This window comes from Schistocerca gregaria, chromosome 2, assembly GCF_023897955.1.
Source record: "Schistocerca gregaria isolate iqSchGreg1 chromosome 2, iqSchGreg1.2, whole genome shotgun sequence".
Taxonomy (NCBI): Eukaryota; Metazoa; Arthropoda; class Insecta; order Orthoptera; family Acrididae; genus Schistocerca; species Schistocerca gregaria.
In genome coordinates this window covers 351,422,373-351,444,783 of record NC_064921.1, presented here as the reverse complement: position 1 = coordinate 351,444,783, position 22,411 = coordinate 351,422,373, and the positions used below count along the sequence as shown (strand labels likewise).

General features: G+C 39.6%; 1 protein-coding gene across 1 annotated transcript in view; it reads right to left on the bottom strand.

Moving 5' to 3' along the window:
• The window catches only part of LOC126337035 (tRNA-dihydrouridine(20) synthase [NAD(P)+]-like), a 68,721-nt gene that overhangs the window by 18,275 nt on the left and 28,035 nt on the right, over positions 1 to 22,411 (bottom strand). Inside the window, exons 4-5 of the mRNA XM_050001337.1 lie at positions 10,209 to 10,496; positions 1,661 to 1,990 (exon numbers count right to left, since the gene is read on the bottom strand). Coding sequence (XP_049857294.1) covers positions 1,661 to 1,990; positions 10,209 to 10,496 — 618 coding nt within the window. The remainder of the gene's footprint in view (positions 1 to 1,660; positions 1,991 to 10,208; positions 10,497 to 22,411) is intronic.

Sequence of the window (22,411 nt, the reverse complement as noted above, 5' to 3'; positions counted from 1 at the left end):
TATCTTGCACAACAGGTGGAATAGTTTTGTCATGGTTGGTTCTTAATAATTCTGAGGGGATTTCATCTACTCCAGAGGGCTTTGTTTAGACCTTGGTCTTTCAGCATTTTGTCAAATTCTTCTCACATTATTTTACCTCCCATCTCATTTCCAACTGCTTCCTCTTCCCTTTTTGTAACACTGCCTTCAAGTTCATGTCCCATTTACAGCCCTTCTACATATTCTTTCCACTTTCCGTCTTTCACTTCTTTGTTTGGTACTGGCTTGACATATGAGCTTATAATGTTCATGAGGCCACTCTCTTTTCTGGAAGATCTGTTTAATTTTCTTATAGGTAGAATCTATCTTTTCCTGATATTACATGCCTTACAGTCTTGCATTTTTCCTCTAGCCGTTCCTGTTTAGTCACTTCGCACTTTTTGCAAATCTCATTTTTTAGACAGGTGTACTCCCCTTTTGTCTGCTCCATTTGCTGCATTGTTGTATTGCTGCTTTTGTTAATTAAATCCAATATGATACATGTTAGTCAAGAATCTCTTCAAGTCCTTACCTTCTTACTTATTTGATCCCCTGCTGCTTGCACTATTTCATCTTCCAAAGCTACCCATTTGTCTTCTATTAATTTCCTTTTGCCCTGTTTCAGTCAGTCCTCTTCTACTTCTTGTTCTAAAACTCTGAACAACCTCTGGGCACTTAACTAATCCAGGCCTCATATCCTTCCTGCATTTTCTTCAGTTTTAATCTACAGTTCATAACTAATGAACTACAGTTAGAGCTCGCATCTGCCCATAGAAAAGTCTTCGTTTAATATCTGGTTAAGAAATCTTTGTTATACCATTTAATGTGGTATACATCTCTAGACTGGTTTGGGCATTGTAGTGTCGATGGACATTACACATCAAGTAATGACCTGCCAGCCAAAATAACATTTGATAGATTTTTTAATGCATTCTTGACCCTATTTAACTATAGTATTCCCATAAAGAAAATCAAAATAATGGACAGCAGCCACAAATCCAGATCTCAAAACAGACAAAATATATGGTACATTAAACAGCTGACAGATCTAAAGAAACAAGTTTTGTTACTGTACAACATATACAATAGTATGAAGTCTGACTGTGCCAAATCAGCCTATGTGGAATGCAGAAATGAATACAAAAAAGCCATCCTGCAAGCCAAAAAAACCTACAATGCCAACAGCATACATAACTCCACCAATAAATGCAAAACCGCTTGGAAAGTAATTAACGGTGCTGCCACAGATACTAAAAAAGACAAAATTAATATCCCACCACAAACACTCAATGAGTTTTTTATTAATTCAGTGAAAGAAATAGGAGTCACTGGTGTGGATTTATTTTTGTTCTACGTTCACATTAATATCCTCCATCATAATCTTGTACTGAAAGTTGTTCTCAAGCTATAAAGAATTTGGTGATTACAAAAGTCAAGAAGTGGTTCATGAGACTGCTGAATACATTGCTTTCACAGAAATATTGTCAAGTACTAATACAAACATGCATACCCTTTCCAAGAAAACCTGGATTTGCCGTAGTCTTAAAGCAAGGATGTAAAACATGTATGCATAAATGTTTTCATACTTTTCCTTATGAAGTGTTGTTAGTGTGTGTACACTGGTGAAGCAATAAGAACTTACCAATAAGATGAACTATACTTCTTCCCATTCAATGTGACAACTGATTTGAAAAGCTTCTCTTCCTGTTGTGTGTTGTAAATGGGTTGCTTCAATCCTTGTTTCCGTGACCACATTAATAGTCGTGTTTTTGGTAAATCTGTGTCAGAAGCATAATCATTTCTCCTAAATACACATTTCCATTCAGTGATGCTTTCTTCTTCCTCTGAAAGTTTCCTTTTTTTGGCAGCTGGTTGCAAAGAAGAAGGAACTACATCTTCTCTTGTTAATAAACCAAGTTGTCTATATTCTGCTTGTTTATTGCAGCAATACTCCTTTAAACCCCAGAGTGAACTGTAATAGGTAAAATAATGGTTAGCATTATGTCTGAGTGTAACATTTAGTGATAATATGCATTATGTGTCATTATGTACATACTATTTACTATATGACAAGGAAAATTCTGTCAGAATGTAAATAATTTAGGACATAAGGAGACAGCTCACCAAATAATGGAATTGTTGAGGTGTCAAAAGGGACACAAGCAAGAGTGAAAACTTTGCTGGCTTTTGGACAAAATGCTTTAATGAGATAGAGAGCGCACACACCCGCGCCCACACACACACACACACACACACACACACACACACTTTGTGCCAGTGGAACATGAAATGATTGTATGTTCAGTTGGCACAGTGTAGTGGCATAGATGTGCCAGCCTCATTTTCTCCTATCACTTTTCATCACATAAAACAGGTGTTCACCAAAAATGTATGACTGAGAAGAGTGCATGTAACATCAAAATTTTACATAAACTAATACTCTTCACATACAAGAGTTAAAAAAAAAAAAAGGTATTGCATTTTTTGGGAGATGGAAGTATGGTCCAAAACAAGAAAATGTTTTGAGAGGACAAAACCAAGAAAAAAATTTACAGTAAACAAAGTCTCTAAAACGCTTATCTTAAGAGCTATGAGCATTTGTTCATCTTCACCATTGTGAAACACATCTCTTCTCCTGAACAAGTGTTTGTAGGCATTTCAAAACCCATGTTTACTGGACATTTTTTCTCATTTCAGTCCATATTCTCACCTTTCAAAATATGGAATACTTTTTTAATGCACAGTACATTTAATAAATATCTACATTAACTGGGAGGTCACGTCATGTTTGGCTTGTGCTTTAATTTCAGCAAGTGACTGTTTTCAGAAAGATGTTTACAGCAAAAAAACATAACACTAGTGCCTTCTTTCATCCCTCCCCCTCACCATCCCATGCCTCTTCCTGACCCCGGCTACCCTCCCCAACAACACTGCTCTTCGCATCAGATACAGTTATAGTTTGTCCTTAGTGTCCTGAAATGACAGTGGTCTTGTGTGTGAGAGTTGTACTTAAATGAATGTGTGAGTTTTCTACTTCCAAAGAAAGACATAGTCCGAAAGCTCAATATTTGCAGCATTCTTTTTCGTCATGTCTGTCTGTGACTAAACACCTCCTCTAAGTGAATAGTGAACTATCTTCCCCATACTGTTGTTATTCCAGCCTGGGCTTTCCATTTTTTGATTTTATAAAAAAAAAAAAACCATAAAGATTTAGATCTTTGTCATTGACCAATATTGGCTTAAGAGAGTCAGCAAGGAAACAGGCTTTGCTTGTGATCAGACACAACAATTTCAATAATGAAAGACAAAAGATTTTTTTTTAAAGTTCTCATTGTAGTTTCCAGTTCTGTGTATGTTACAATCCTTGTTCAAAATATAGTTGACAGAGAATCCCACAATCTGTTAATAAAGGGAACAACATGTTTCAACATAGGTGTTGCAATCAGCATCCTATGAAGATGGACTGCACCTTAAAGATGAATTTGCAAAGGTATTCAATGCAAATATGCATAAAAAGGAAAGAGATTTCTATGCTACTCTTCAATTATAAATTACAAAATGAAGTACTTTTGGTGTAATCAAACCCAACAGTCTTAATTAGCCCCCAGCCTCCATCAGTCAATCTGGCCACTGGATAACTCAAGATACAGCCAATTCAAATCCTGACATGGCAGTAACTTTCAGTACCAGTATTTGGCTGACAGTGGATCAAGGTATGGTGGCATACAGTTTGTTAACATGATATCAGTCGTCAATATCCAGAATTAAACTTGAAATCTGTGTGCAGTGTCTTATCCAATGGGAGTATATGACAGTAATGGTGATCATTCATCTGTCAGATATGAGTGCTAAGCTAGGGAGCCTAATGATGGGATTTAAGGGGATTAAGTCATAAGTTATATCATGTCTGGCCCAATATCTTCTGTCCCTCTCTCTCTTGTCATAATCAATACAAATGAAGCAATAAACTACATTAAATAGTTACTTTTTAAATAAAACATTCTTGTGTTCTGAAAGGAAAAGTACAAAAACAAATTTGCAGCAAAAATTCCCAACTGGTAAACTTGCATGCTATACTGTTTGGAGTGACTCCTTACCCTCTCCCTTAAAACCCACATCCTTTCGTCTTTCCCTCTCCTTCCCTCTTTCCTGAAGAAGCAACCGTTGGTTGCGAAAGCTAGAAATTTTGTGTGTTATTTTATTGTCCCTATGAAATCCCCAAACCATCTTCCCCACCCTCTGGTTCCTACCCTGTAACCGCCCCCGGTGTAAAACCTGTCCCATGCACCCTCCCACCACCACCTACTCCAGTCCTGTAACCCGGAAGGTGTACACGATCAAAGGAAGAGCCACGTGTGAAAGCACCCACTTGATTTACCAACTGACCTGCCTACACTGTGACGCTTTCTATGTGGGAATGACCAGCAACAAACTGTCCATTCGCATGAATGAACACAGGCAGACGGTGTTTGTTGGTAATGAGGATCATCCTGTGGCTAAACATGCCTTGGTGCACAGCCAGCACATCTTGGCACAGTGTTACACCGTCCGGGTTATCTGGATACTTCCCACCAACACCAACCTATCCGAACTCCGGAGATGGGAACTCACCCTTCAGTATATCCTCTCTTCTCAATATTCGCCAGGCCTCAACCTCCGCTAATTTCAAGTTGCCGCCGCTCATACCTCACCTGTCTTTCAACAACTTCTTTGCCTCTGTACTTCCGCCTCAACTGACATCTCTGCCCGAACTCTTTGCCTTTACAAATGTCTGCTTGTGTCTGTGTATGTGCGGAAGGATATGTGTGTGTGTGTGCGAGTATACACCTGTCCTTTTTTCCCCCTAAGGGAAGTCTTTCCGCTCCCGGGATTGGAATGACTCCTTACCCTCTCCCTTAAAACCCACATCCTTTCGTCTTTCCCTCTCCTTCCTGAAGAAGCAACCATCGGTTGCGAAAGCTAGTAATTCTGTGTGTGTGATTGTGTGTTTTGTTCATTGTGCCTGTCTGCCGGCGCTTTCCCGCTTGGTAAGTCTTGGAATCTTTGTTTTTAATATATATATAATAAAATAGAAAGAAACTTCCACATGGGAAAAATATATTAAAAACAAAGATTCCAAGACTTACCAAGCGGGAAAGCACCGGTAAATAGGCACAATGAATAAAACACACAAACACACACACAGAATTTCGAGCTTTCGCAACCGGCGGCTGCTTCGTCAGGAAAGAGGGAAGGAAAAGGAAAGATGAAACGATGTGGGTTTTAAGGGAGAGGGTAAGGAGTCATTCCAATCCCGGGAGAGGAAAGAGTTACCTTAGGGGGAAAAAAGGATAGGTATATACTCGCGCACACACACACACACACACACACACACATATCCATCCATACATACACAGACACAAGCAGACATATTTCATATGTCTGCTTGTGTCTGTGTCTGTGTCTGTATGGATAGATATGTGTGTGTGTGTGTGTGTGTGTGTGTGTGTGTGTGTGTGTGTGCGCGCACGAGTATACCTCTATCCTTTTTTCCCCCCTAAGGTAAGTCTTTCCGCTCCCGGGATTGTAATGACTCCTTACCCTCTCCCTTAAAACCCACATCCTTTCATCTTTCCTTTTCCTTCCCTCTTTCCTGACGAAGCAGCCGCCGGTTGTGAAACCTCGAAATTCTGTGTGTGTGTTTTATTCATTGTGCCTATTTACCGGCACTTTCCCGCTTGGTAAGTCTTAGAATCTTTGTTTTTAATATATAAGAGAAAGAAACTTCCACATGGGAAAAACATATATTTTTTATATTGAAACAAAGATTCCAAGACTTACCAAACGGAAAAGCGCCAGTAGACAGGCACAATAAAATAACACACAAACACATACACACAAAATTTCGAGCTTTCGCAACCGGCGCCTGCTTCGTCAGGAAAGAGGGAAGGAAAAGGAAAGATGAAAGGATGTGGGTTTTAAGGGAGAGGGTAAGGAGTCATTCCAATCCCGGGAGCGGAAAGACTTACCTTAGGGGGAAAAAAGGATAGGTATATACTTGCGCGCGCGCGCACGCACACACACACACACACACACACACACACACACACACACACACACACACGTATCCATATATACATACACAGACACAAGCAGACATATTTACAGGCAAAGAGTTTGGGCAGAGATGTCAGTCGAGGCGGAAGTGTCGAGGCAAAGATGATGATGAAGGACAGGTGAGGTATGAGTGGCGGCAACTTGAAATTAGCGGTGATTGAGGCCTGGTGGATAACGAGAAGAGAGGATATATTGAAGGGCAAGTTCCCATCTCCGGAGTTCGGATAGGTTGGTTTTGGTGGGAAGTACCCAGATAACCCGGACGGTGTAACACTGTGCCAAGATGTGCTGGCAATGCACCAAGGCATGTTTAGCCACAGGGTGATCCTCATTACCAACAAACACTGTCTGCCTGTGTCCATTCATGCGAATGGACAGTTTGTGGCTGGTCATTCCCACATAGAAAGCGTCACAGTGTAGGCAGGTCAGTTGGTAAATCATGTGGGTGCTTTCACACGTGGCTCTGCCTTTGATCGTGTACACCTTCCGGGTTACAGGCTGGATTAGGTGGTAGTGGGAGGGTGCATAGGACAGGTTTTACACCGGGGGCGGTTACAAGGGTAGGAGCCAGAGGGTAGGGAAGGTGGTTTGGGGATTTCATATATATATATATATATATATATATATATATATATATATATATATATATATATATATATATAATAAAAAAAGGTATTGGGTACAGTTTAGGACAATTGAGAACATCCATAGAACATATTGTGAAACTGTGCACTGATATAAACACTGAAATTTTTTCCTCTAATATGCAAGATTTCTGAATGAATTATCTTCCTTTGTGGCCTCTGTTATTCAGCCGCATATTTTCAACTCATTGTTTTGTTTTGTTTTAATTAACAAACTAACAACTCACCAAACAGCAGAGGTGTTGAGTCATCAACTGGGATATAAACAAGGGATATAAACAAGACACAGAACTTTTCTAGCTTGCGGATGAATCCTTCTACAGAGCTACAAAGTGCACATGCGTGTATGCACATGCAAGAACACACGCACGCACAGAGGTGTACATCTATATTGTCCTGGGTGACTGCGCTGTGCTCCAGCACTGCAGTTCGACTGCGGTTAGGTTTCATCTTGGGTGAAAGTGATATGGGGAGAAACAAGGCAGTGAAGAAAGAGAGGGTTGGGGAAGGGTGGCTGACAGCTGGGACAGAGAGACAGAAAACACAAGGGATAAAAATGTGGCACCAGTGAGTTCATTTTGGGCACAGGTAGGAGGAGTCGTGCACAGTGCACAATGATTTGAACAAGTGGATTGGAAGGGGATGTAGAACGGAGGAAAAGTATGCTGTGGAGAGGAGTATGTAAGTGCCAGCTAAGTAAAGTTAGGGTCCTGGGGATGGAGTGGAACTGAGTGTGAGACAGTAACTAGTGGGAATTGAGGCCAGGAGGATTATAGGATCGATGAGTATGTTGCAAGGACAATTCCCATCTATGTAATTCAGAGAAGCTGTTGTTGCAGGGGAGGATCCATATGGCATATGTTGTGTAACTGAAATAGAACGTGTTGTCCTCAGCTGTGTGATATGGCAAAGTGTGGTCAACTTTGCCTTCATGGCCACAGTTTGACAGAGGCTAACCATTTTGGTGGACAACTGGTTGATGGTCTTAACCACAAAATCCTGTGCAGAAATTACAGCAGAGCATTTGTTAATGGGATATTCCTTTATGCTCGCTCCGATTAGACACTGCACTGAGTGTCGACTTATTTTGCGTGAATAATATATTACATGACTGCTCCCACAGGTGTCCTTGCTTCTGACAGCATAGGATAAGGCTGTTATGGGAGTAGAATAGCATGTGCTAGTTGGGTGTATTGGGCATGCCTTGCATCTAGGCTATATGGCACTTTAGACCCGATGGGCAACAGAATGCCAATTATGGAGGGATGGGAAGAATTTTAGGTTGAAAATTTCTCATTTCCAAGCACAATTGTAGCTAGTTGAAGTCCTGGTGAAGGACTTGATTAAGTTATTCCAGTCTGGGATCTGGGATTATACTAGGCAATGAGAGCAGTGCTTGGTTTATATTGAGGGAGGGGGGGATGTGTGTCTGTGAAGGCCTTAGTAAGACCTTCAGCATATTGGACAAAGGATTACTTATTACTGTGAATACACTATCCATGAGCAGCCAAACTGTGTGTCAGAGACTTTTTAGAGTGGAAGGGATGGCAGCTAGCAATATGTAGGTACTGTTGTAGGTAGTTGACTTTATATCACTAAAGGATTGGGTGGAACTACTGGAGATGTGTAAGTCAATGCCCAGGAAGGTGGCATACTGAGCTGAGGAGGGCTAGCTGAATACAGGCAGAAGGTGTTGCTACAGAGGAATGAGGGTAGTGTCTTGGCCCTAAGTCCAATAATGTAGGTATTTTCAATTAACCTGAATCAGACATCAGATTTAGGTTTACAGGTAATAATGGGATGGAGTGTCTGAGAAATGCTGAATTGAAGGGGTTCATGTCTTTGCCGTGTGCTTGGGTTGGAGGTGACAGCCAACAAGAACAGATATTCTTTTCAGGAAAGTACAGTAACAGCTACAATGTTTGACTTTTTTGTGTAGGGGGGAAGGGAAAGGGGGAAGGTAGATTGGGTGAGGAAGAAGATGTATTCATGGGAGAAATTCTGGAATGGATCTCAGGATTTTAACAGAGTTAAATGGTTATGCCGGGCTTTTGGGAACATTATGGCTGGTGTCCTCTGTAAGAGAGGTGGAGTCTTTTTCTGCAGGGAAGATGGTTAAATCAGAGTCTGTCTTAAGATCGTGTATGTTTGTTATTCTCTCTAGTGAAAAAATTGTGTTCTTTGGGATGGACACAGGAAAGGACAGTGAGATCAAGCAGAAGGTAAGGAATTCCTGAAAAGTAACAAAAAGTGGTTACGTAGGGGACAAAGAAAGTAATGGTTAGACGGAGGTACAAACTGCAGGAGGTAATGTTCAATGTTGAATTTTTCTGGGCTTAAGTTAGAGTGGTTAGTCACAAAAAAGTTTTTCTGCAATAAGGATTGGTACCCTTGCCACATAGGTCATACTCCTGTGGAAGACTCATACGCAAATTCTGTCTATACATCCACCCAGTCAACCCAAAACCAGTTACATCATGGGCTTATCTCATTCTGTCCAAGGCAGTGCTACCTGTGAGAGCACTCATACCAATACCAGCTCTGCTGTAATTTTTGTGCAACACATAAGGCATGACCTCTAACTGGCTGTCTACCCAAATGAATGTTCACTGTCTGTGGACTAAAGCAAGGTTGACCACCCAGTGGCAAAACAACTGTTCAGCACAATATGCACAATTTCAATGGCTGCTTCACAACACATCCCATTTGGATCCTTTCCTTAGATCCTAACGTTACCAAATTACGTACATGGGAACTGTCCTTTCAACATATCCTTTCCAGAATGAGATTTTAACATATCCTTTGATTCTGTGATCACGTTCACCTGACTCTTTACTCCAGTCAACCTCCAGAACTTGCACAATGTGATCGGGTGGGAGAATGAAGTGATAAATTGTATGTGTACTATACAGTTTTGAACAAGAATTTGTCCAAACAACTAGCAATGCTCACAGTCTTGTTTATTTATCTATCAATAACTCAAAGCCTCAACTATTTGGTGAGTTGTTTACCTTTACTTTAGTTCTTCAGTTACTGATATTTCACCATTGCCTCATGTTATGTCATATTTCTTGTTCTCTTAACACACACCACTTGCTGTGACTGGGGATTGTGTCTTGAATAATTGGTATAGGAACAGGCACAAAATTACTTTCTTTTTTTTACACAACTAGATGTTTTCTCACTGTCAACAACAATGAACACTTAATAATAGTGTTACCAAATGCACAACTGAAAGAAAATCATGACATTTCAAAACACACAGAACAGTTGGGACTAGAACAATGATGCTAGTGGCTTTCGTATGGCATGTAAATTTTTGGTTCTTACAGTGTGCCAACCCACAAAATGTGTTTAAATGGCAGTGCTGTTCTTCACAATATGCAGTGTTCTAGTTTTATTTGGAACAAAATTAAGGATGCAGATATGAATTGAAGTTTGTTAACTCACCAGATTTGATCTAAGGTTTGCATTTCCAAGAACTTCTTCCCGAGCGGAGTTTCCTGAAGTTCACGTAGCATGTTCTGAACGCAATATTTTGTATTTGAAGGTGAATTGTCATAGTCCACAGCATATTTCAGATATGCACGTATAACATCATCCAGAGGCAGCTTACCATCTTTTCGAAAGATAGAACAGTTCCACTGCGCAGCTCTTGCAATCATTACACTAGAGCATCCAGTTTCCTTCCAGAAATTCTCAATGTCTTTGTATGTGTCCATTTCCTTTGAACCTCCACTGTAATTGCACAGATATTTATAATTATTTTTAAACACAGAGTTGTGCCAGTCACTATATATCACGGAATCTTACATTAAAGTTTGACACTTATTGGATATCTTCTAACAATGAGTATGCTGGAACAACTCTGATATTAGTTCTACCAATAGATATAAATCACTAAAAGACATTAATTTTATTTTATTTGCATAACTAATGAAAATATTGCACTGTATGATCAACATTCAAGAGCCTAAAAATTCTTAATTTTTTTGTGTGCATTTCATCATTACTAGTTATACGCAGAAAAAATTATAACCATTCACATTTAAATATTCCTTCAGTGTACCTGTGTCACCTGCTTTACAGAGTCAATGTATAATGTATGTCAAAAGGAATGAGACTTTTTAATGTAATACTACAACATAACAGAATATTTTACGCATAGACTCAGATGTAACTAAGTAATATAACTAAAGTAAAACCTCATTTGTGGCTCAGTAAACCTCATTTATCTTACCCTCATTAACCCAGATCTATAGTCCATCCATATTTTTTTAGTACTGTGACATAACAATATTCAGTACTCTGGAAGTAAAAATGTCAACAATTGATGATGGCTCACTGGACAGTCCACCTAATAAGTTAACATTGAGATGTACAGTACTTTACTTCCCTGGCTTGCTGCAAGTGCGAAATGCATTCACAGACAAAACGGTAAATGTACTGCACAGGATGGATAAAGGCTAAATTTGCTGTTGGAACTGCAGTCGTGCCAGACTGGAGGCATAATCCACGTGTGACAATTTCTGATCCTACTTCCTACTGACATGGTCTGGACAATGAATATAGAAAATTAAATATACGAATGTGTGATGTCTGTTCTTTTGGACATGTCCAGCACACACTTTCACACGCTGCTGCTAAATCTGTGTAATGTCCTGATGCAGCTGATTTCAGTAATCCCTTCCCTTCCCTTTCCTTTCTCCTCACCTCCTTCGATTTACATATAACATTGAAAATGATGACAATGTCGAATCGTCAGCATTCGTTGAAACTTTTGCAAACATCACTCAATACTCAGACATATGTGTTATTGATATAAATGACTGACTGTGAATGACAATGTACGATTTCTGATAATAAAATCACTGTTGTCTGTCTCACTGCAGACAGTGATGATGGATTAGATGATGAAGCTAGGTGCTCAATCTGAAGACATAATACATATAGAGACAACAACACAGCTGGACAAAATAATGGTTTATTTGAAATGTCAGGCAAAAAAACTTCAGCCACTCTAATGCTGGTGAAATCCAGCTCAAAAGAATCTTCAGCACATAAAACTCACTGATTTTTTAAATTGCTGCTAAAAATTTGTGTGAAAATAATATATAATTTGTATGTTTGTATGAAATCAAATATGACATTTATGGCATTTAAACATTATCACTCTAATTTGTTCTAAATTTTCAGATGATCCCAATTTTCTATAATCCAGATGATTTACAGTCCCAACTAGTCTGAATGAATGAGGTTCAATTGTACTGAGTCATAATGTATGCTCAAGAGTAACTTTGCTAGTTACAAACAGAAGTAATGCCTTGTCTCTATTACAAAAAATCACTCTCTCAGTGCAGAAGTAAATGAAATTCACTGTTTACCATATGGAATTAATTATTCAACAGTGTGACATACAACATAAATGTTCAAGTAAGAACATAATAAGTTCACTCAAAAAAGTAACTCAGATATAAGTTTCAACTTTACAGCCTCTGACGATGTCTCTAGCATTAGAAGATGAAATGTTAGGCACAGAAATACATCTTAGGGCACAAACTAATGTCCATAAAGCAGAAGTAATCAAGGAAGCGAGTACCGGCCATGGAAGCCTGCAAAGTTCAATCAAATGACTTTATGGAAGGTCATGTCGAGAAAAGACACACAGAAGAAAAGATGTTGTTTACTTAGTTCTCTCATGTTTTTGCTGTGATGTAGACACACTTTGACAACACCAAATTTTCCAAGATTGAAGATAAACTTCATTTCGACAGGACAGCTGAACTGCAACTACACAGAGTCAGTGTTACTCCACCTGCGAGACGGCCACTATGTACTGCAAGTTCACAGAAACACACAGCTTCATTGGTAATAACTTGTGTTGTGATGTCTGGGACATGATCGATAGAATGACATATCAGACCACAGAAACAGATCATGCACAAATAATAAATAGACAGAAGGTGAAATTTGACAGTTTGCAAAAGAGGAAAGTGACTTTCCTACCTTCAGGCATAGGTCATACAGTTATTAATATATCTGCCAGCTCCTGTTTAAGAATGAAAGAGACATGATGGCCAAAGGAGGAATCTATGCTGTTACACTTTCAAGAATATCAATGGAAGACATAGTTACTATAACATAAAAATTTGGGACATAACAGAAACTGAAAGATACAGCGAGTGTACGGGAGATCCCAAAACTTCCATTCTTAGGATAACAAACAAACATACAAATGAAAATCTCTTCAACTTCTTCCACTGACAAGATGCACCTCATCAAATCAGAAGCATTGCCACCAAGATTGTGTAGTTTACCAAAAATTCACAAATCCATTAAGACCTTGCACTATTGACCATCCAACACGTGGAACTGCCAAACACTTGGTTGCTCTTCTGCAAACATTTCCAGAAGGTCAAGAAGAAACCCTTCTGTTAGTTGTCACTTTTGTTATATGGCCTCATGGGGAAAGCAAACTCCCAGAAATCTAAATTTTCTGAATGATGCTAATTCCAATATAAAGTTCACTACTGAAAAAGAGAAAGGAGGACAGATTTCATATTTGGAACTACCACTACTTAGAAAAACTGATGGAAGTTCAGGGAACAAAGTCAAAGAATGTCCACTCACACAGTTAAATACCTTTGCAAAAATTCCAATCACCATCCAACTAGCTAACAGGACTGAGCAAAACAGGAGTGACCTAGGCTTAAAGTATTTGTGAATCATAGTACTCAGAAAAAGAGCTCAATCACTGAGGAACTACTTACAGAACAAATGGCAATTCTTACAAAGAGAAAAAAATAGTGCACCAGATCCTCAAAGCTCCACAGCTTTTAGTGAAAAAGAATCATTTAAAGGGAATGTTTTCCTCCCTTTGGTAGCAAAAGTCACACATTACATCAGCAAAGTACTATGAAGACACAGTATTAGCACAGTGTTTAAACTAACAAGAAAGGTACGTGAATATTTGAACACTGCAGTGGATCAGTGCCCATACTTGCCACAGGATCTATGAAATCCCTTGCATATGCAGTCAAGTATACATAGAAACTACAAAAACAAGAATTAACACCTGACTTAAGGGACACTAGCACATTTGTTGTCTAGGAAAAATGGGTAAATTGGTAGTAGCATATCATGCACTGGGATCAGGGACCCGTGAGATTTGTTTATCCAATTCTATGGTTTTACCAAGAACCAGTCATTACTGTGCTAAGAGAGGCCATAGAAATTAAAAGCACCAAAACAACTTTAATAAAAAAAAAAGGACTGAAATTAGACAAGTTATGGGGCTTAGTGCTAAATACAGTAAACAGTGACAACCCTTATCCATTATGAGCTCCCTAACACATGTCAGCATGACTCTGTGATCTTAGGCATCAATCTGATGATGCCATAAACTGACAGTTGTGTGGATATGTAAAACAATTCAGCTAGCTGGTCTGGAATTATGTCTGAGTGACAGTCACTGTGATGTTCCCAGCATTAGGGGACAAAACCTTAGACACAGAAATGTCTATAAAACAAAAATCAGTAACGACAAAAACACCAGTGAAGACTGCAGATGTCACAGTAACAAACTACAGAGAGATAAAATTAAAATCTCAGTATAATTCAAGAGATGGATCAGAAAAACAGACAGTGAGTAAAGGCATCTGGAGTGATGGTATTTCAATAGAAATGTTTAAAGCTGGTAAAAGAAGAAAAGAAATAATCATATGCCATACCTTGCTTGAAGACCCTCAAGAGGGATGTTAGTTGCCTGGTGCAAGTTTTTTAGTTGGACATCACTGTAACGACTTGGTACCCCTAACCCAGCCCATAATCCTGTTAGGGAAAGAAAACCTATAGTTTAATGTGGAATCTGAAGTACGTGCCATTTCTGGCATACGTTCACATCACAGAAATGAGGGCTGATGTCTGACCACGATCTCATGAGCTTTCGGTTCAGGCAGGTACTTTACCACTAGACCACCAAGTGTGGCTTGTTAAAGCTGGTAGCAAAGTGACGTAAAAGTAGTGTGTGAAATTATTTACAGAATGTGTACTTGGCAGTTTTTGTTTTAGAGGCATTTAGCCATGGTCCCAGGCATATTTCTCTGTCTAATGTCTCTGAAGAGGTCATCAGAGACTATCAAGACATGGATAGCAGTACAAACATAAATAAAATCATTTTTGTCAAATAGTTTACATGCATCTGTGAAAAAGAGTCAGTTTGTGATATCATCACACTGCTGCCTAAGACTTCACAGCAGAGCTTACATCATGAAGCTTGCAGTGTGGAATAGTTAGTGCTATCTGATAATGACCACAACTTGTGTAATTTCAATCTTTCTTGTTTTCTGTTAAAGCAGTTTATGTGCTTTTGAATTTCTATGGCCTCTGTACATCTTAGTGTGCTAATGACTGAATCTTGGTAAAACCTTTGAAACACAGAAACAAATTTTCTGGTTCCCTAGTCCTGGCATATGACCTTATACCGCAGATTTACCCATGTTTCCCCAATGACAATACTGCTCTTGCTTTTCTTGAGTTGGATGTTAATTCCTTTTTGTGTAGTTCTTATATTCACTTAACCACATGTGCAAGGGATTTTGTACACTTCTGCAAGCAATCGGTGGGTTTGGCCCATGAAACATACATTTCTTGTTGTTTTAAGCACTGTGTCAAAACTGTCTTCTTAGTACTCTGCTGATCTGTGATTTCTGTTACAAAAGCCTTTTAATTGCTCTTTTTCACTAGATGCCCTGCATTTTTAGGACATACTGCACTACTTTTTCTTTGTCAGAGTAGCTGTTTCTTCTTGAAGCAGTTTTTAAATGGTCGAACTCGTCCCTCAAACACTGCGGTTCACAGATTTTTTCAGTTGGGTCCATAAAGTTTTTGATCACTTCTCTTCTGTGCTTAGGAAGATGAAATGAGAAACATGCTATGGATCACAGTCTAATGTGGAAAAAAAGGAAGGAAAAAGCAAAATCAGAAGAAGAAGAAGAAGAAGAAGAAACCACCAAGGGTGCATTGTATGGTAATTTTGAACTGTTGCAAAAGAAGATAATCATCCAAAACTGAAATATTGCTGTAATCATTCTCCATCCCATTTCACTCAGCTTCAACCAAATCCACATTATCAACCATTAGAAAAAAAGCATTGATTAAATTTACATTAATATATTGTAACCACAAAAGCAGAATCAAGTCCATCTCAGAACTATAGTTATCTCTGTCATTTTGTCTTGTTGATGAAGAGTCATAATCATTGACAACAAAGGATATGATATGGCCCAAAGTAGCTATTAGTAAGTATTCCAGTAATCTCACTTTCCACACTGGTGTAAAATTCCATCCCAAGTGTACTGGGATGTATCCCTTTGACCAGTGCTGGGTGTTGTAGTACTCTCAGTCATTCTTCCTGGTGATGAGTTGTGTCATGTTGTCAACTTGAGTACTGTCTCATTCAAATGGGACAGTGTATCCATTGTTGTTTCAGCCTTGTGACAGTGGATCACAAAGAAAAATGTGAAGCCTGTAGTGTCTTGCTTTGCTGGTTGTAAGCAAATGTCATGTCGGGTAGTATTCTTTCCCAGTCTCTCCATTCAACATCAATGTGCATCAAGAGCATCAAGAGCATATCTACTCTTATCAAGAGTATTCAGTGAGATGTTATTAGAGTGTTCAGGGTGAGCATTTGTCTGTTGGTGGTAGGCAGTTTTCATTCTGTAGGTGATGTGCAGTGTGAAATTACCTTTGATACTTGTCTTGACCGGAAAACTTTTCCATGATCAGAGATCATGGGTGCCCTGTGTTTCAGGATGACATCTTGAAGAATGACCCCTGCAATTTCTGGAGCTTCAGCAGCCAGCACAGATTTGGTGACAGTGTAGCAGCTGAGGTGGTCAGTGTAGCCTGTTATCCACAACTCCTGTTTGTCGTCTTCAGGAACCTCCCCAGTATGTCAACTCCAATCTGGTGGCATGGCACCACTGCAGCTGGGATTGATACCATATGACCCAGAGGTAAATGCAGCATGTGTTTCTGATGCTGGAATTCCTTACAGTGGCTCACATTGTGGCTGATGTATTGGTAAAGACCTGGCCAGTGATACCTGCATCTGATTCTGTCTAGAGTCTTCACAAATTCCAGGTGACTAGATATTGGGGCCTCATGAAGAAACTTCAGGATAGTTGGCCACAGATGAGCTGGGGTGACAAGCAATCATTTCCACCCACAACAGATCATAATTCCTCTTATACAATACTCTGTTCATTAACTGGAATTCTACTTTGGTTGGTTCCCAATTCTTCATGGCTTATATGGTTGCCAACACTACTGGGTCTTCCTCCTGATTGTCAGTAATGTCATTTAATTTAGTGATGACTGAGATAGTGTGCATTGCTGTGTTCTGCCACAGAATTCCTTGAAATGCAGTCGACATCGTTGGGTTGCATTCATTTTTGTATACCTCTGTAATGTACTCCTGAAGCCTCAGTGTCCATCTCCCTAATCGAGATGACAGATCCCTCTGGTTAGTCAGTCAGCATGGATATTTGGAGGTCCATCACAATGGTGAATGTTTCACCAAACAATCAGAACTTGTTGATGGCCCAAACAAATGCAAAGCACTCTTCTTCCATTGCAGAGTAGTTAATCTCAGACTCTGAGAATACCTGGAAGCATAAACCACCAACTTTTCAGTATCTCACAGTATCTGCACTAGAACTGCACCTATCCCACAACTGCTAGCATCAATGTGAAGTTATGTTTCAGCATTATCATCATAATTTGCTAAACCTGGAGAAGATATTAGCACCTCCTAAAAGACCCTTCTTTCACATTATCTCAGGGATGTTTGGTTCCTCCCTGGCAGTAGTTCTTCCAAAGATCATGCCACTGTGCAGAAGTTCTTTATGAATCACTAGTAGTATGAATAGCATGAACAAATTCTAAGAACATCTCTCACTTCACAAATATGACGATGAGTCAGAAAATCTGTGTCTGCTCTTATTTTCTTTTGATCAGATGGACTCCACTGGCATTTATTAGTGGTCCTAAGATTTTTATTTCTTTGCTGGCTAAAAGGCTCTTTTCAGATTCAGATAGAGGCCTGAAGTCTGAGCACCTTTCAACATGGTCAGGTGGCTTACATGTTCTCCAAATGTCCTTGAAAAATGGCAATGTCACCCAGATAGCAAAGACATGTCATCCACTTAAGGTGTCAACACCTGAACCGAGGGTAGGGAAGTATCTGACGATAACCCTGGATGCGAAACTACCATGGATCCCTCACATAAGGGATATATGTTCAAAGCAAAAGGTACCCTTATGAGCACTAGAACAGCCTGTGGGAAAAACTGGGGCAACATCCCAAGGGTATGTACCATATGTACACTACTGTAATAAGACTTACGATATTTAAGGGGCATATAGTGGAACAAAGTAGAACAGAAGGTGGCTGCTAAGCAGCTTGGCAACGTGCAGAGACTGGCATGCTTAGCCATAACAGGCAGAATTAGTAGCACACCCACTGCTGGAATGGAGACCAGACAGGACGTACCATCATTAAACTTGGTGGTTTAAAATGGAGGTAGTGGTAGGGGCTTACAGGCTAAAAATTGGAAATAACTGGATACCTTTATGATATCCCAAACTCCACAATGGTATAGAAATTTGTGAATGTAAGAAGGATCAGAGAAATGTCAGCTAACTGTAAAATTCCTTCCAGCTGCTTCAATAAACCTTTCCATGTAACAAGTGGAAGTAGTAGGGAGCAGTGGAAGTACAAACCATGACACCATGCAAAAGACATACTCTGGTTTACTGACAGGTCAAAACCAGGTAAAGCGCTATGGCTGGATTATATGGGATACAGCCTAGACTAGAGAGTGTAATCTCTCCAGGGAAGCTGGTCATGGTATTCCAGATGGAAATTTCCATTATCAGGGTGTGCACCAAGGAGAATATGCATAGCCACTACAAAGATTGTAGCACCTACATTTATTGAGACAGCCAAGAGCTCCAAAATTTCTATCAGCCCCTGCAATGAGATCAATGGTCATTGGTAAACCTGCTGGTCACTCAGGAATCAACAGCAATGAAAAAGCTGATAGGCTGGCTATGAGAGGTCTGACAACTCCATATATTGGACCAGAACATGTCCTAACCATCACTATGGTGATGGTTAAATCAGAACTATAAAACTAGATCAGAAAGCAGTATGTAGAATATTAGACTACGATCCAAAAACAAAAATATAGAAAGCTACAGATGCCAAAGCCGTGTTTTAAGAGTTCTGTGATCCTGGCTTTGAATAGGAGACAGGCTATACTCACAGTAGGACTAACAATAGGTCATGGGAACTTTATGAAACACCTACACATGTTTGGTACACAGAAAGAAGCCCCTAGATGTAGGCTGTGTGGTAATGGTGATGATACTGCACCACATCTAATCTTCCAATGTGAAGCACTGGAGATCAGAAAGACGGGTAATATCCAGGTTGTCAAGTACTGAAGAAATCATGTCTAATAAAGAACTACAAGTAAAGAGCCTTCAATTACTGGTTAGCTTTACTAGAATCAAAGGAAGTGAAATCACATAATAAGCCTTGTTTCTGTGTGGGCAATAATTAGACAGGACTCGTGTTGTTTTTATCTTCCTGATGAAATCACATCAAGCAGGTTCCTCCTCACACGCTTGAAGGTGGCTGAATCATTACATAGTCCAAAAGGCAACAGAGACCAACAGAAGTTATGAAGACAGTCTTTTCCTGCTCAACCTCGTCAGCCTTGATTTGCCAGTATCCCTCTACATGTCCATATATGAGAAATACTTTGTTCCTCTCAAGCATTGTAGGGTGTCATCAATGTGCGGCAATAAGTAGATATCTTTGGTCATGAATTTGTTCAGTCATCGGAAGTTGACAAAAAGTCCCATGTGCCATCCTTCTTCACAATGACCACAGGAGAGGACCAAGGACACTCTGATGGTTCAATAATGTCATCTTGCAGCATCTCCTCCTGCATTATCTGTCATTCAACCAGCGACATACTGTAAGATAGCCAGTTCATTGGTAAATGATCACCTTGATGATATGGTGTTTTACCATGGGCTACTTGGGCTGCCTTTTCCCCACTCCATATGTGAAAGTGCCAAAAACCTGGCACAGAATGGCTAACACGCACCAACATCATTTCTCAGTCAGGCTGTATCCTATTAGCAATTTGAGACTAGGCGCCTCCCCTGCACTGTCTGTAGTGGTAGCAGAGGATGATTTTTCACTGCTAGCATTAAGTTGCCCTTCCTGGATTAGTTCAGTGGTCACTAAGCACATACCCCTAGGGATAAGTTGTGCTGCTTGTGACAATTAGTGATCCTAAGCTGTCCATAAACATCTACAATGCTTATGATTGCTGCTGGTATGTAGATTTCTTTTGTGAGCCTAAGCAGCCAGCTTTCTGCAATCAGCAAAATCTTTGCAGTTTAACAGAGCATCTAGAGTGATGACTGGAACTCATATCACTGACGGCATACTTCGACGGAAAACAACCATTCAGAGCTATCTTTGTTGTGTTTGCTTGTTGAAACAGTACTGTCAAATTGGAGCTCCCATCTTCCACAGCCTATACTTGATGTACACAAAAAGCAAAAAAACATTATGACTACCTCCTAATAAAATGACAAATTCGAAGAACTGTTTTCTGTCACTGATAGTGCAATAAATGTTCCTGTCGGTTGGATGTATTTCCCATTTGCGACTTTCAGCACAGTCATTTTTGAATCAAGGAACGTGTTCTTTAGCTGGTGAGAATAAGCATTCAACATCCAGAAAAGGATGCAGAAGTTGATTAGTGCATGAATAGGTTGGCCATCAGTTACATCAATGAAATATTCTGAAATCTTGTCAACTGTCACCCATGGAGGATTTTCATCAGTGATGGCCTCCCCTTCACAGATGGCCCTCTCGCATAGGTTTCATGAATTCAGTAGCTAGGTGAGTGGTTTGTGACCCTGTTTGACAACAGAGAATGGTTAAGGCAAGTTGGGGAGCAACCTCATCCAAGGTATGGCAAATAACTTCATTTCACAGGCTGACTATAATTGTCTGCAGTTGAATGGTTTGAACAAAGCTATTGTGATGGTTGATATCTGGTGGCATAATAGCCACCAAAAATTAGTCTTGTTTAGCTGCAGCAGCTCACTGGCATTTTGTCCTTTGTTCTCCAAATACCTGTTCTTCTGTGGGCCATTACACCTGATGTAAGAGTCGGTTGTATTTAGATTGGTAAGGTAGTAGATTGTCATTTAATGGCTGCAGCATAAGTATGAGTTAGAAGAGTCCGTTCTTTCTGGTGCATTTGTGTTCCAGATTGGTACTAAAAGCTGATTCACCTGTTCTTCAACATTCACTTTTATCTCCTGATGTATGGGGCCAACACTGATAGTTGTTATCTCTTGCTTACTCGAACTGACAGTTCTGGCTGCCATAAAACACTGCATCTCTCCTTTTACAACATGAGATGTGAGAAAGGTGAGATCATGATGAACTTCCACAATTGCTATAGGGACCACATTAGGCAGACAGTCAAACCTCTTTTGTCTGACTCTTTTACAACTGCATTTCCTTGATGCACTGGCAGCAGCTGATGAATTACTCTGTTTTGTGATATCCTTTACCATAATGGCTGGGTACGTACCTTATGTGACTCCTCTCATCAAGCTTCTGTGATTCTATTGTGTACAAATGGAAGAATGGGACTGCAGCTAACCGATGACTTGTAGAAACAGATATCCTACAGCTGTAAATTTATGGATTAATTTTATTACACTACCAGTTTTAATGTCTCACTGGCAACAAATTCAAGCCCTACATGCAAAATGAGATAAGCCATCCAGTCGTGTGCTTACTAAAGGAACCATTATCTGAAACTGGTTTCTGTAGACATCTTCACAAGAGATGTGGACACTTTTCACATCCAGTGACTCCCGCCCAGTAAGTCTCCTCTGACCAGGGGTCCTGTGAATTTTTTGAAGTCTATCCCTTTTTCTAAACTTCACAGTCCTTTTCTTTCAGCCCTCATCCTTCCACTTCAACCTTTCTGCCAGAAGAAGGAGCCACTGGCTCCAAAAGCTTGCATACACAATACCTTTCATGTGTGTGTTCTCCTATTGCCACTTGGTGTGTAGATTTTTTATACGTCCAATTATAAAATATTTTCAAAAATTGATTATTTTCATTTGCATGTTATATCTGTCAGACCTTCTGAGTATGTACATCTTCCTTCCTGATCTTCTTCCTTCCCCCTTCATCTTCTTGTTATTTTCATGCTCTGTCTAGTTATCCATCATTTTCATTTGGGACTTGATATTTTCTTTGGGTCGAGATCTCAGTTTTAACTCCTTGATTACCAGCACTTCATATCAGTACTCTGTAAACATAATCTCAAAATGTTTCTAAATTGTCACCTTTCAGCAACCTTTTATTATCTCCTTGGTTTGGAATGAATTTTAGTTATCTCTTACAGTTTTGGATATTATAAATAATAATAAATAATTAATGATGATGTAAATAAAATAGAAAGAAACTTCCACATGGGAAAAATATATTAAAAACAAAGATTCCAAGACTTACCAAGCGGGAAAGCGCCGGCAGACAG